The sequence below is a fragment of the Nannobrachium achirus genome (assembly GCF_963921795.1).
Source record: "Nannobrachium achirus genome assembly, chromosome: 21".
Lineage (NCBI taxonomy): Eukaryota > Metazoa > Chordata > Actinopteri > Myctophiformes > Myctophidae > Nannobrachium > Nannobrachium achirus.
In genome coordinates this window covers 5,462,213-5,477,151 of record NC_137828.1, presented here as the reverse complement: position 1 = coordinate 5,477,151, position 14,939 = coordinate 5,462,213, and the positions used below count along the sequence as shown (strand labels likewise).

Genomic DNA, 14,939 nt, shown 5'->3' with positions numbered 1-14,939 from the left:
AGTCTACGGTGGAGAGCTATCCACCGCAAATTTGAGGTGGAAAGCTTTCCACCTCAAGTCAGAAAATAAGTGCAGGCCATCATAGTCACGACCCACGGTGAAGTCCTTTACCCCGTCTAGACCGGTTCAGGTCGACCAATCAGTGAACGGGGTGTAGAGCCTGTCTGTCTGATAGTAAAAACAGAGAGATGTGTTGGGACTCGCGGTGGAAAGCTCTCCACCGTGAGGAATGATGTAACGTTGTAGTTTCATGACTCAAAAAGACTCGAAAAGACTACACCGTGGTGTAAAGCCTTCCACCGCGGACCCGACTATGATACAGGCTTAACGCGCGTTCCTCTCCTTCAGGACATCCTCCGTATCAGGGTGCTGGAGGACTCAGAGGAGAGCGGGGTGTTCGTGGTCAACGTGTCCTGTGGAGACCCCCTCCTGCTGAGGTTCTGGTGGAGGAGGAAGACACCCTTCAGCAACGGAGAGGTGGAGCAGACCGACGTCACATGGGCCACGGTAGGTAGGGCTGTCACAATTATTACATAATCGTCTAATCGTGATTGTTTGACATAATCGTGATTATTTTTCATAATCGTCATAATCGTTTCCATGTTGAAAAATGTTCAATTTTTTTTTTTTTTTTTAAAGGTCAAAAATTGTGGAAATAGCAGATCTACAAGCTCACAACGCGTCGCATCGCGACGCGTTGTGAGCTTGTAGATCGGCTATTTCCACTATCAAAGTTATTTTTTAAGTAATAAGTTGTCAAATATGTCAGTAATGTATTTGTATGTTTAGGTTATGTGTCATATCTACCATGTACAACTTCAAAGCCTAAAAGCCAGACAGAAATGTAATTATCAACGACAAAAACACAATTAAATCGTTAATCGGCAATTATTTGAGTGACAATTAATCGTCATGTAAAATGTCATATCGTGACAGCTCTAACGGTAGGGGTGGTCGTGTTTTTGCGACCGTCAGGTTGCAGTTACTATCAAAACCTCGACCAGCTGCCCGTCAGTCAGTCCGTCAGTCAGTCAGTCTGTCTGTCACACGTCACACTTTTGCCCTGCTCATATCTCCGCAACTGTTGCCCCGATCCATGCCAAATTCTGCACACACACACTCCTTGCCTGCCAAACTACAACCTCAAATCTCACATGGCCTTCTTCTAGTGCCACCATGAGGCCGATTCTTGCAAAACACATTTTTGGACACTGCTCCTAGAGATTTTGCCCTAAAATCACGCAAATCGCTACACAGTATGTCTACACTCATGTCATCAACATGGATCTGTCCCATATAGCGACACCATCAGGCTGATTTTTTCAAACACATTTTTGGACACAGCTCCTACAGATTTTGCCCTAAAATCACGCAAATCGCTACACAGTATGTCTACACTCATGTCATCAACATGGATCTGTCCCATATAGCGCCACCATCAGGCCGATTTTTTCAAACACATTTTTGGACACTGCTCCTACAGCTTTTGCCCTAAAATCACGCTGCGACCTGACGGCCGCTTATCTCCCGATTAGGGAGTCTTACTGGTCTAAAGTACTCCAAATCCAACTTAGTACTCTTCTAGCTTTATTGACTACAAATGAGAACAGTTAGTGATGTCACATCCACCATCTTTGAATATATATATTTTTTAATTTATTTTGTAACTCAAATATTTGCTTCTGCATGGGGATTCTTGATACATAATATTTTAGACGGGGGTCGCCGGCCAAATACATATAATTCATGGTGTAGAAACATGCGTTTTTCAGAAACCTTGCACATACAGATGTTAACGATTTTTCGCAGCGCGGCTGTGAGCTTGTATATCTGCTATTGTTCAATAGTTAAAGCATAAAATAATGGTTGAAGTGGTTCAAATCTAGAGCGACAAGATGCATTAACCCATTTAGGCCTAGAATTATTGAATGCTTTAACCAGTGAAAAATAGCAAATATACAAGCTCACAGCGAGCTGCGAGCTTATAGATCTGCTATTTTTGGAAAAAGTTGTGGAAATGTGTGCAAATCTTTGAATATATGTATTTTCAAAGTGAACGTTTGTAACTCAAATTTTGCTTCTGGGGGGTCCCTGGAACTAAATATTTTGAGATGCGGGTCCGTGGCCAAATACATATCATTTTGGGGGTCCTTCACATGAAAAGGTTTGAGAACCACTGACATAGTAGTCTCTCAAGAACAGACTAACTAAGCTCCAGTTAAGTGAAAAGGACCTTTTCTTTGACGATGGCTGGCCAGATTGCTGACATAGAAACATTTTTTTTTTTTCAAAAACCTTAGAAGGATTCAAAAGGCACTTATAGAATCGGGTCAAAATTCTAATTTTCATGATTTTTTCAAAAATAGCAGATCTACAAGCTTGCAGCGCGGCACTCGGTGCCGCGCTGTGAGCTTGTAGATCTGCTATTTTTCAATAGTTAAAGCATAAAATAATGCGTACCCGTTCTAAATGGGTTCAATGGGTTCATCACGATACCAACGATCATCCCATCCCTAGGTGATGGAGTCGGAGCTGAGTTTCGTGCTGAGGGCTGTGCACCGCGAGCCGGGCCTCCCCAACGCCCACTACTGGGGTCCCTTCGTGCTGGCGCTGTGCGTGGACGCTCGCCTCTTCCGCTTCCGTCTCCCCGAGGGGGAGGCGGAGAGCGGCCGCGGCGTGCGGGAGATCATGGAGGAGCGAGGAGCGCTCACCCTGCACCGCTGAGGAGGAGGAGGAGCCACGTGCACATGTGGCGGAGAGAGTCGCAGCCCCAGCCTGATATGCCCTCGTTCCATAGGGATGTCCCTTTGGAGTAATGGTTAAGATATTGGACTTTCACGCAGGAGACCCGGGTTCGAAGCCGGGTGGGGAGGTTCGCAATCGCATCACCTCCATTACATTGGTGCCGTGACCCGGATCCGGGCTTCCCCGTAGGAGGAGGTCAAAGGGGGGTGAGTGTGACGGAGAGAGTCGCAGCCCCAGCCTGAAGCTTCAAAAGTCTAGTATCTGCTCTCGTTCCATAGGGATATGCCTTTGGAGTAATGGTTAAGATATTGGACTTTCACGCAGGAGACCCGGGTTCGAAGCCAGGTGGGGAGGTTCGGATCACCTCCATTTTATCCGTCTGTAAAAAGTGCCCTCTCCAGATCATGAATGCAGTTTTCACTATGGTGAAAGAAATACAAATACGCCTCCTTTCCATGCCATACCTGAAGGCAGCATTCAAGAGAACTGCCTTGTCCAAACTCTCCTGAACTTGAATGCAGCATCTTATGTTGAAAGAATTGCCCTCTCTGTGTAGAAATCCATGCCATTACGCATCTCCAGTAATCACTTGATTATGCTTAGTTCAGTGTGGCATCAAGTACCAAAAATAGCAGACCTCCAAGCTCACAACACGTCGCGCTGGGACAGGTTCTGTGCTTGGAGGTCTGCTATTTTCTATATTTTCACCAAAAGGCCCTTTTAGAAATGTCAGCCCCTGCCCCTCAGACATTATCTGCACGTCCCTGCTGACAGACAGCTGAAAACCTGCAGCTCATGTCCAAAAAACTGACTTCAGAACATGTGTTTGTCGGTATTTTACTTATTTTACAAATAATTCGGCGTCATTCATTTGGTGTTAATGTAACATACCGGTAGTCTATTGTGTGTTATTGTTTAGCTTTCACTGTGGACTTCTGAAGATAAGCTTTCAGATAAACCAGTAAGTCTGTCTGTGCTTGGAGGAAATTACACCGAAACCGTCTCAGACAGTCCTCCTGAGATGATGACTCAAGACTTCTGTTACCCATTCAGAACGGGTACACATTATTGTGTATAATTATGTTATGCTTTAACTATTGAAAAATAGCAGATCTACAAGCTCACAGCGCGGCACCGAGTGCAGTCTCAGACAGTCCTCCTGAGATGATGACTCAAGACTTCTGTTACCCATTCAGAACGGGTACACATTATTGTGTATAATTATGTTATGCTTTAACTATTGAAAAATAGCAGATCTACAAGCTCACAGCGCGGCACCGAGTGCCGCGCTGCGAGCTTGTAGATCTGCTATTTTTTTATTTTTTTTAATCTTGAAATTTTAAATTTTGACCCGATTCTATAAGTGTCTTTTGAATCCTTCTAAGATTTTTTTGAAAAACCCTATGTTTCTATGTCAGCAATCTGGCCAGCCATCGTCAAAGAAAAGGTCCTTTTCACTTAACTGGAGCTCAGTTAGTCTGTTCTTGAGAGACTACTATGTCAGTGGTTCTCAAACCTTTTCATGTGAAGGACCCCCAAAATGATATGTATCTGAAAATATTTAGTTCCAGGGACCACCCAGAAGCAACATTTTAGTTACAAACGTTCGCTTTGAAAATACATACAGTATATTCAAAGATTTATGCACATTTTTTTTTGCCGCGCTGTGAGCTTGTATATCTGCTATTTTTCACTGGTTAAAGCATTCAATAAGTCTAGACCTAAATGGGTTAACTTGTAGTGGAAACCAGACTAGAGGATCAGGCCCCAGAAGATGATGTCTTTGGCCCATGGCCCACACGCCCACGCAGGCCCGGTCCGTCCGTCCGTCCGTCCGTCCGTCCACCCCCGGATGAAATGTGCACACGCCCACCCCAAGAACAAACCAACCACAACATGGTGGGCATGACCATAAAAGGGCATGACCATGAAAGACAATAGTGGCGCCAATGGCAAGAAGTTGAGCCAAGAGCACTGCGGGTGTGGTGAGCAACATGAAAGAGAGAGAGAGAGAGAGAGAGAGAGAGAGAGAGAGAGAGAGACTGCGAGAAGGGAGGTGGTGGAAAAAGTACAATTTCTTTTTACTTAAGTAAAAGTATCAATACTGTAATCTAGATGTGCTATGTTAGGGTGCCCTCACACCAAAATACCTAGAGTGGAATCCGCCAATGCATTTCAATGAGAATGTAGCATTTTTTTGCAGAAATCCTCTACTGGCAAAAAACGCTCCATTCTCATTGAAACGCATTGGCGGATTCCACTCTAGGTATTTTGGTGTGGCACCCTTACAAGTAAAAGTCCGGAATTCAAAATATATTTGAGTAAAAGTATGAAAGTGTTGGCATCAAAATGTACTTAAAGTACCAAAAAGCAAACCACAAAATGCTTGAAAATAGCAGATCTACAAGCTCACAACGTGGCGCATTGTGAGCTTGTAGATCTGCTATTTTCAATCAGCCACGGTATAAAATAGGGCTAAAGTGGTTTATGCATGTTTTTATATTGTCATTTATATCTGCAAAGTAACTAGTAACTAAAGTTTTCAAATAAATGTAGTGGAGTAAATGTACAACATTTGGATCTGAGATGTAGTGGAGTAGAAGTAGAAGGGCAGAGAGAGAGAGAGAGAGAGAGAGAGAGAGAGAGAGAGAGAGAGAGGGAGAAGGCGAGCTGAAAACATGCCTCCCCAAATATTCCTGAACTAGAAGAACGGCCTAGTTTTTCGAGGGAAAAAGTGTTCTTTTAGGTCAATGTATTTGAAGAAAATGTCAAAGAAAACGTCTCTGTCGCTTCAACAAGATACTGGAAGAATATGGGTCAAAATATACCTGCTACCAAGCGTGTACACAACTGTAAAACCAGATAAAGTACACCTGTTAACAACAGCTACCACATCCATCCCCTCTCGGTGCGTTCACAGTCACACCCGAGGCAGAGTTGCCAAGACATTTTTGTGTTGTATGATTTTGTTGGGACAAAATGTGTTCATTCACTTGTTCACCTATTCCAGGGGTGTCCAAACTCTTTTCAAAGGAGGCCACGTTAGGTAAGGGATAAATACTGGCTCCGTGGGGGTTGTTCATATATAACATCCCGACGGACTGATAACTTATCAGTTCGAAGGGATGTTATATATGAACAACCCCCAAGGAGCCAGTATTTATCCCGCTTATTACCCGGCTACTAAATCAAATTAATAATTTTACTCAAAACTAAAAACAAAAAGTATTTCCTTGTTTACAGACGGCTGGAAGTGTTCCACAAGTGTTGCGCTGGGCGTCCCTCCCAGCGCGACACGGTCGCCTTGGAAAACAAGGAAGTGCTGATTAGATAAGGTCCATTTTCTGGTACTACGTCGTCTATTTCTCGCTTAAAATATTTTTAAAAACATTCTTCAGAGCAACGTTTAGTTGTAAATGTCGCTGTGTGTTTGTTTTCATGGCTGACATGTTGGATACAGCACAAGATTCACGCAGTGCGGCTTGACTGCAGCAGCTGCTCTGAGTCTTTGAGTAGGCAGCGGTCTGTTATAGAGCGGAGCGGTCTGCTATCCAGAAATAACAGACCTCTGATTTCAGCGCTCGACCAATCAGAATCAAGCTTTGAAACAAGCCGGGTAATAAACAATATTAAAACACCCAAGGGCCAACTATATCTCCTGACACAATGCACTTTTGGTCGGACCATAACAAAGCACATGCATATGCATCACATTTAAATGATTTTATTTAACTACTGTATCATCATCACCATTTACTAGGGGTGTAACGATATAGTATCTGTATCGAAATGTAGTTTTTAACTTAAAAAATCAAAGTATATCGAAATGAAAACAGCTAAAACTGAATCGTATCGTTTTATTTTGTATCGTATCGAATCGGCAGTGCAAAGAATCAATTGTATCGATACTACCTACTTGTGCATTGTACTTAGCATTTTTAAGAAGGACAAATGAAAAGGAGGGGTTTAATTACTTTTCCTTTCCATATAGCTATAGTGTGTAATCTCTGGGTTCATGTCAAGGTGCAGGTTTGTCAATATACAATGACCATGTATTTGGCAGATTATCACTGTGTTTACTTATTTATATCCATAATAACACATGTTTCCCTTAATAACCTGCACTATCCACACCTTTCACACAGATTTAATTTCTTTGCTAAATAGTTACTAAATTGATGTTAAATCATTGAATCAAATCGTAGAGTTATTGTATAGTTCATTTGCCATGAATGAACCAATATCGTCCATGTATCGTATCGTCAACCATGTATCGTGTATGTATCGAATCGCTATTAAAATGTATCGTTACACCCCTACAAGATAGATTTTTGTGTTCTTAATTGTGTAATTTTGCTGGGACAAAATGTGTTCATTCACTTGTCCGCCTATGGGTCATGCTGACAGTCACTGTACACATGCTACGGAAACAATAACCCCGTTTTAATCTAGCAGCTGCAGGTGTGAGATGATCACAATTGAGCAACAACATTTGTCTATTTCATGACTATAGCCCCTTTTCCACTGGCCCAACTCCACACCACTCCACTCCGCCCACTTGTGCCAGGTTTTCCACTACAAGGACCTGGGTAGAGTGGTGTGAAAGTGGTACTAAACTTGGTATTAAAAAGTATCCAATCTAGAGTGGGTCTGAGCTAGGCCAAACAGGGCCAAACACTTCATAATGACTGATCACTCACTGACTTTTCATTTAGACCACCAGGATATAGTTGTAATACATGATAATAGATTCTATTGTGTTATAACCACTATTATAATATATTATAGTGTATTATAATTAGGATAGTTGTAATACAAATTTATATTGTGTTATAATCACAGTTAAAAGGGAGAGAGAGAGAGAAAACCAGGTGCTTTTCGGAGAATACGAATAGTAAAAACAAGTCAATATGGTGCTCTTGGATCGACGGGATCAATTCATCAAAAAGAAAAAAGTGATCCAGGCACTCAGAAGTTAAAAAGGGAGGAACAACCTTTATTGCAAATCAATGTGTTTCTTTCCGATAGGTGTGGTGTGGTGTGGTGCTAAAGCTGCAGTTGAAAAGGGGCTTTTATGCTTATATATGTAAACTACAAGCTCTCCATCCCAGCTACAGGGTGCATGTCTATTATGTCTCTGGTTGAGTTGCTGACAGTTTCATTATTGGTCAAAATCAAATATTCACCCCAACTAAAAAGGCAAGCTGATTGGCTGTTGAGCGAACATGAGGATCAGGCGTTCACTCAAATCATTCATTTGCATCGACTGGGTCGCGTCATTCAATTTGCATCTTGGCAATGACTTTGTATGTAATCGCCGTCGCTGTATGAAAGAATATCTTCGCCTCCTGTGTGAACGCAGCTTTACCCTCATAGATATACACCTGTTAACAACATTAGTACAAACTCACCATCGTATGTGAAGTGGGCTCCGTCCTTGAAGACCACAACAGAAGGAAGCTCTGGCAAAGTCACCGACTGATGGAGAGATAAAAACATATATATGTATATAGTTTTACATAAAATAAAAAAAGAAATGTCCATAAATCATCATCCTTTATACTTTGTTTAATTTAGGTGTAAAAGTGAAACATATGGGACAGGATGGCTGGCAGCAAGGCGGCTGCTGCAAACTGTTAAATCAATGCATACACAGAAAAGAGGACTTTCAAGAGTGAAATGGTTCCATTTCATAGACAACAGCTTAGCCTAAAGCCCCTTTTCGAGTGCAGCTTCAGCACCACACTACACCACACTACACTACACCACACCACATTTTCCATTACACAAAAGTACCCCTATCGGTAAGAAACAAATGGACCCTTTTAACTGTGAGTATAATAAATAATAAATTTGTATTACAACTATCCTAATTAGAATGCACTATAATGGATTATAACTGTGATTATAATACACTATAAAGTATTAATGTATTACTAAGATAATTATAATACACTATATTAGATTATAATAGTGGTTATAACACAATAGAATCTATTATCATGTATTACAACTATATCCTGGTGGTCTAAATGAAAAGTCAGTGCGTGATCAGTCATTATGAAGTGTTTGGCCCTGTTTGGCCTAGCTCAGACCTACCCTCGAGTGGATACTTTTTAGTACCACGTTTAGTACCACTTTCACACCTCTACCCAGGTCCTTGTAGTGGAAAACCTGGCACAAGTGGGCGGTGTGGTGTGGAGTGGTGTGGTGTTGGGCCTGTGGAAAAGGGGCTTAAGTAAGAGTGAAAAAAGGTCTCATTTCACCATCTTACCTCTGGTAGGACGTCCTCTGAGGCAGAGAAGAAGTAGGTGTAGACGATGAGTTCTGAAGCCACGTCGATGTACTTCTCCTGCACAGAACATCAACAAACATTTATTTATCCTTTGGGTTTTATAATGGATCTCTTAGTCTCTCTAGTCGCTCTCAGCCATCATCATGGTTCAGACGCTTACGGCTTGAAACTTCTTTATATATGGTTGCTATCAGGTGGAAACCTTGTATGTCCAAAACCGTTTGTTGTGTTTTTATCATTTTAAAAATGACTTGAACTAGTGAAAACAGCCGATCTACTGTACAAGCACACAACGCCTCGCACCGCGAAAACATACACATTCGGAGATACAAGGTTTCTTCCCGACAGTGACAATATATAATAACACTTGGCCATGAACATGGTGACATAAACATGTGTCATCATCAGATCGATAGGCAGGCGTTTACTGCTGCAGAGACAGCTCTGTGGGAAAAGTGTCTTCAAAATATCATTTTGTCATGTATGTATGTTGATGTGTGAAAGGACAGAGTTTGTATTGACCTACCTTGAGGGGAGACTCTCTCTAAGGTAGAGTGACATAGAGTTTGTATTGACCTACCTTGAGGGGAGACTCTCTCTAAGGTAGAGTGACATAGAGTTTGTATTGACCTACCTTGAGGGGAGACTCTCCGCCCACGTAGACAAACAGCACGTCGTGTCTCTTCATCATGTGGTCAAACATCTGCTTGCTGGGCAGAGCGCGCACTGCTGGCCTGGAGGGGAATTACACCCAGACACATTACTACATTACAGTAGTTGGTTCAGACCAGCGGCGTAGCCAGGATTTACCAACTGGCGAGGCCAGTGAGCACAGATGTGAGCTTGAACATCGGCTACTTTAAAATAGCCAACATTTAAATATTTACAGTCGCTCACAACGCTCACAACGCCTCGTGTTGCGACTTGCGAGGCGTTGTGAGCATGTAGATCTGCTATTTTCACAATAGAACCGTGTTATACAAAATGTAATGCCTCAACTCTTAGTGCTCGTCAGGGTGGGGGGGAGCCCCAGTTAAAATATCATTATTTGGGTCGCGGCCTGAAAAGGTTGAAAACCACTGATTTAGAAGACATTTGTAGAATTGGCCTATATCACTTTGTCATGTCAAGGACCCCCAAAATGATATGTATTTGGCCGTGGACCCCCATCTCAAAATATGTTGTTTCAGGGACCCCCATAAGCAATGATTTGAGTAAAAAAATTATCGCTCTGAAATTGGGTCTTGCCCAAAGCTAGATGCATAATAGATACAGGCAGAGAGGCTCTCTGCTTGGGCCCTCTCTTACAGTATGGAATTATGGTGCCACCTAGTGGGGGATCCATGTTACTTGCTCAAATAAGGAGCCAGGCTTTTGATCAAGTCTTCAGTCATGGGTCTATATCAAAATAATCATATTTTAACTGGGGCTCCCCCCCACCCTGACGAGCACTAAGAGTTGAGGCATTACATTTTGTATAACACAGTTCTATTGTGAAAATAACAGATCTAAATGATCACAACGGCGTTGTGAGCATGTAGATCTGCTATTTTCACAATGTTGCTTGATTCTAATATTTGACAATTTGGCCAATGTTTAATTTGTAATTTTAGAAGTATTAAAAAGTCCTTAAATTGTCCCTTTAGAAATGTGCAGATACCCTCTATACACGTAAACTGTATGTTGGTTTGTTTACAGTTATGTTGCACATTAATCATCTGGGAATCCTCCAAAATAACGTGGGGACCCCCCTGGGTGGTCCCAGGGCTATGGCTCTGATGATACAGAGGTAGGAAGAAGACTCAGAAAGACAGAACACAGAACAGGGATTCAGTGATGATTTTGCACGCAGATTTTGATCATAGTATTTTGAATAAAACATTTATTTTTAGTTTTAGTCATCTGAAAAGTTTCAGTTTTAGTCTAGTTTGTAGTTGACTAAATATCATACGATTTTAGTCGACTTTGTCAACAAAAGAAAATATTTTGGCGTTGCCTTGATGGCGTCATAATGGCAGATGTTACACTCGGTTGCGCGCTGAAAATAGCTGATCTACAAGCTCACAAGGCGTCGCAACAAAGTGCAACGAAACATAAAATGACTTGTCATTTAGTCCTACTGGATCTCTTCTCTACTAATCCCCATCTAAACATTTTAGTCTAGTTTGTATTTGTTGACGCATTATACATGAAAGGCTTTTATGTTGATGTTGGAAGAAATGGAACGCTTCCACTTACCCCGCCACCCTGTTGGCGAACTCCATGATGTCGTCTTTTGTTCTCGGACCCTTGTAGTTATAGGCCAGATCACCCTTTAACCTGAGAGAGAGAGAGAGAGAGAGAGAGAGAGAGAGAGAGAGAGAGAGAGAGAGAGAGAGAGAGAGAGAGAGAGAGAGAGAGAGAGAGAGAGAGAGAGAGAGAGAGAGAGAGAGAGAGAGATAGATAGATAGATAGATAGATAGATAGATAGATAGATAGATAGATAGATAGATAGATAGATAGATAGATAGATAGATAGATAGATAGATAGATAGATAGATAGATAGATAGAGAGAGAGAGAGAGAGAGAGAGAGAGAGAGACAGAGTGAGAAAAGATAAAGGAGAGAGGGAGTGTAGGGAGAAAAAGCATAAGGAAGATCACTTCATTGTGATACTAGTATTCAGGGTTTTATGCCACTCAAGGAGGCGAGGAATTAATAATAATTTAGTGTGAGAATCTATGCTGTGGAACTGCTTCACATACTGTGTGACAAAACACAAGGGTATCAAAGGAAACAAAGGCCACAGCAAAAAAGAAAATCACACTAATCAAAACTCTCCTCATCTCAATCATGATCATCAAAACACTAATCATTGTCAATATCTGTAGCAGGTAAAAGAGCTCTTTTTAAACACTAGTGTGTCTAAACTGAGCAACAAGCCGTTTCTAAAATAAGATGCTCTGGGGGATTGTAGGCTGTACTCTACGCCATATTGAACATGATCACATCCTAAAGACAAAGTTCTATTTCCATTTCCCTCGGTACAGCTGTGAAAACAAGGGAGCTAACTAACAAACAACTACCGGTAACTAACCAACTAATTAAAGTAACGGGAGACTTGTTCTCCTATGTTGAGCAGAACACATTAACGAGGTGATTTATACAAGCGAGAAGGGGGAGTTTCAGCCATGACTGCCATGGTTGCATCATCATCATCACCACAGCAGAGATTTAATGAGCTCATGGGAGACACAAAGAGGTGGAAGTCTTTATCTTTCTATTGTCCTGGGGAAGAGAAGAACTGATGGTCTCCTGTAGTCTGTCTGGGAACGCTTCGTCATTTCACTTGGTTTAATGTGACGAACAGGGACGTCCTGGGCCCCTGATTCAGCCCGGGAAAAAGAGTTGTAGAGGCCCTCATTGCGCGCTATAGAGAGAGATCTCTCTCTATAGCGCTGCTGCTGCTACTCAAAGATTTGTGACAAAGTGACAAGCTAGTGGGCCAATTACATGAGTTATATTTCGTTGTTGTCGGGTGGAAACCTTGTATGTCCAAAACAGTTTGTTTTGTATTTATCATTTTAAAAATGATTTAAACTAGAGAAAACAGCCGATCTACAAGCACACACCGCGAGGCGTTGTGTGCTTGTAGATCTGCTGTTTTCACTACTTTTGTGTGACGGCCTTGTATGATGAAGCAGGGCCTTGCTTTGCGTAAATAATTACAAATTTGAAACTTGGAGATACGAGGTTTCTGCCCGACAGTGACGATTTACTTTGTTGGCCGCCCATGCCCCCAAAATGGAACGAAGGCCGACATTTTATTTTGTATTTATTTTCCTAATGGCTGGCCTGGACCGGCCGGGAATGAACCGGCCGTTCGCGAGTTGTCCCGCTTTTCCCAATGGCCAGCACGTCCCTGATGACGAACCTTGTTGTGAGATCCTGTCGGCAGTTTCCTACAAATGAGTTTTTTGTAGGGTAAAAAGCGTACAGGGAGCCTCATTATGATGGGAGGAGGATGATTAAACTTGCTGTCATGTCTGATGAGCAGTTCTGTCAAGTCACCACCAGGGGGTGCAGCTGGGTTCTGAACACAATCATAAATTACTGTTTTAAAAAAGAAAGAAATGAAGGCAACTGCACACCAGGGGGAAAGCAGCAACTCACTAATGAGGCCTGTACGTTGTTAAAGTTAACATAAATGTGGGAATACTGTCCACTGTGGACAATCTAAACACTCTATAACAAAGTTTGAATGTAACAATAGTATGTGTTAAGATATGAAAGACCTCATCATCCTTTACGATCAAGCTGCCAAAAAAAGCATATGAAATGTACACAGGGATATAACAGCTATTTCCGGGGTCTTCAACAGGGGGTCCTCAGAGTTACTACAGGGGGCCCTTCAAATCTTTGTTTGATGGATTTTTTTTCTCCTTTTTTTATATTAACCACTTGAACCCTAACGTCAATATTCAGAGAACTTTAGCCAAAAATAGCAGATCTACAAGCTCAACGCATCGCGCTGCAAGCTGTTGTGAGCTTGTAGATCGGCAAAGAGCATTTGGTGTAGAGGGGAAAAGAGCACACTAAGTACAGAGTGAAAGGTCAAGTTTATTAAGTATTGACGGTTCAAGTGGTTAAATATCTGAAAATACAAATTGACATGAATCCAAAATACACTGATGATTGTGCTGTCAAACGATGAAACTATATGGAATCTATGAACAGGTTGTGGGGGTCCCTGCTTCATCTCTCTCTCAGCTAAGGGGTCCTTGGCCTGAAAACGTTGAAGACCCCTGTCCTATTTAGTTTGGAGATCACCTGACTAGCGTTTTGACGAGTTTGTCATTCACGCCGGCGCCATCGCAACACCTCCCCCTTATTTAAAAAAAAAAAATTGCAGATCTGCACTGATCTCAGAAACAGCCCCTATAGAATCCTCAAGACTGAAATCAGTCCCCAAGACTGAGAACTTTTATTAGAGGGTTCCCACCCATTTTTACCAATTAATTTCCAAAACTTTTTCAAAACTTTTCCAGAATATTTAACCCAATTTCCAGGACTAAACAATAATTCAGCTCATAACAGGTCGCTTACTCCTACAGTATGCGCAATGCCCAAAGACAGGTAGTGTATGCCAGTGGTTCTCAACCTTTTCAGGCCGTGACCCCCGAAATAATCATATTTGAACTGGGGACGCTGACGAGCACTACGAGTTGAGGAATTTTGTACAACACGGTTTTATTGTGAAAATAGCCGATCTACATGCTCACAAGTAGATCTGCTATTTTCACAATTTCTGCCTCTAATATTTGACAATTTGGCCAATGTTACATTTGTCATTTCAGAGTTATTAACAAAATCAATAACCAAAGACAATGCATTGCTATTCTTCCAGGACCTTCCAGGACCTTTGATCAATTCCAACACTTTTCCAGTACTGGAAACATTCTAATTTCAAAATATTTCCAGGAATTTCATGACCGTGGGAACCCTGTTATTACTACTGGTAGTGTGAACATGACATTTGCCGCTGATCAGACAAGTGGTTTGCAAAGGATGGGGCAATAATCGTTAATATCGTTTATACTATAGTGATTAAAAAAACACTGACACTGACAATTTACCTTTTATTTCCCGAGCTGCAAATCCAGTGCCACCTAAACCCTCGATAATTGGTAAAACAGACCTGGGAATAACGTACTTGATACAGTCTTTTCAAATCTCTTTGCCAAAAAACAGCCGATCTACAAGCTCACAACGCGTCACGTAGCTTGTAGATCTGCTATTTTTTTGGCAAATGTTCCGCCCCAGGATAATGGATGTTGATTATCGTAAATCATGATTTATTTTGTCACACTAATCGTGATATGACATTTTATAACAACATGCGATGCAATAACACTATAAA

General features: G+C 41.8%; 1 protein-coding gene across 1 annotated transcript in view; it reads right to left on the bottom strand.

The window, feature by feature from the left end:
• LOC308307226 (protein disulfide-isomerase TMX3-like) overlaps positions 1 to 14,939 on the bottom strand; it is a gene marked incomplete at its 3' end in the record, with an annotated part of 66,676 nt that overhangs the window by 29,514 nt on the left and 22,223 nt on the right. The window contains exons 6-9 of the mRNA XM_080752399.1: positions 11,279 to 11,359; positions 9,675 to 9,774; positions 9,020 to 9,097; positions 8,157 to 8,223 (exon numbers count right to left, since the gene is read on the bottom strand). Coding sequence (XP_080608525.1) covers positions 8,157 to 8,223; positions 9,020 to 9,097; positions 9,675 to 9,774; positions 11,279 to 11,359 — 326 coding nt within the window. The remainder of the gene's footprint in view (positions 1 to 8,156; positions 8,224 to 9,019; positions 9,098 to 9,674; positions 9,775 to 11,278; positions 11,360 to 14,939) is intronic.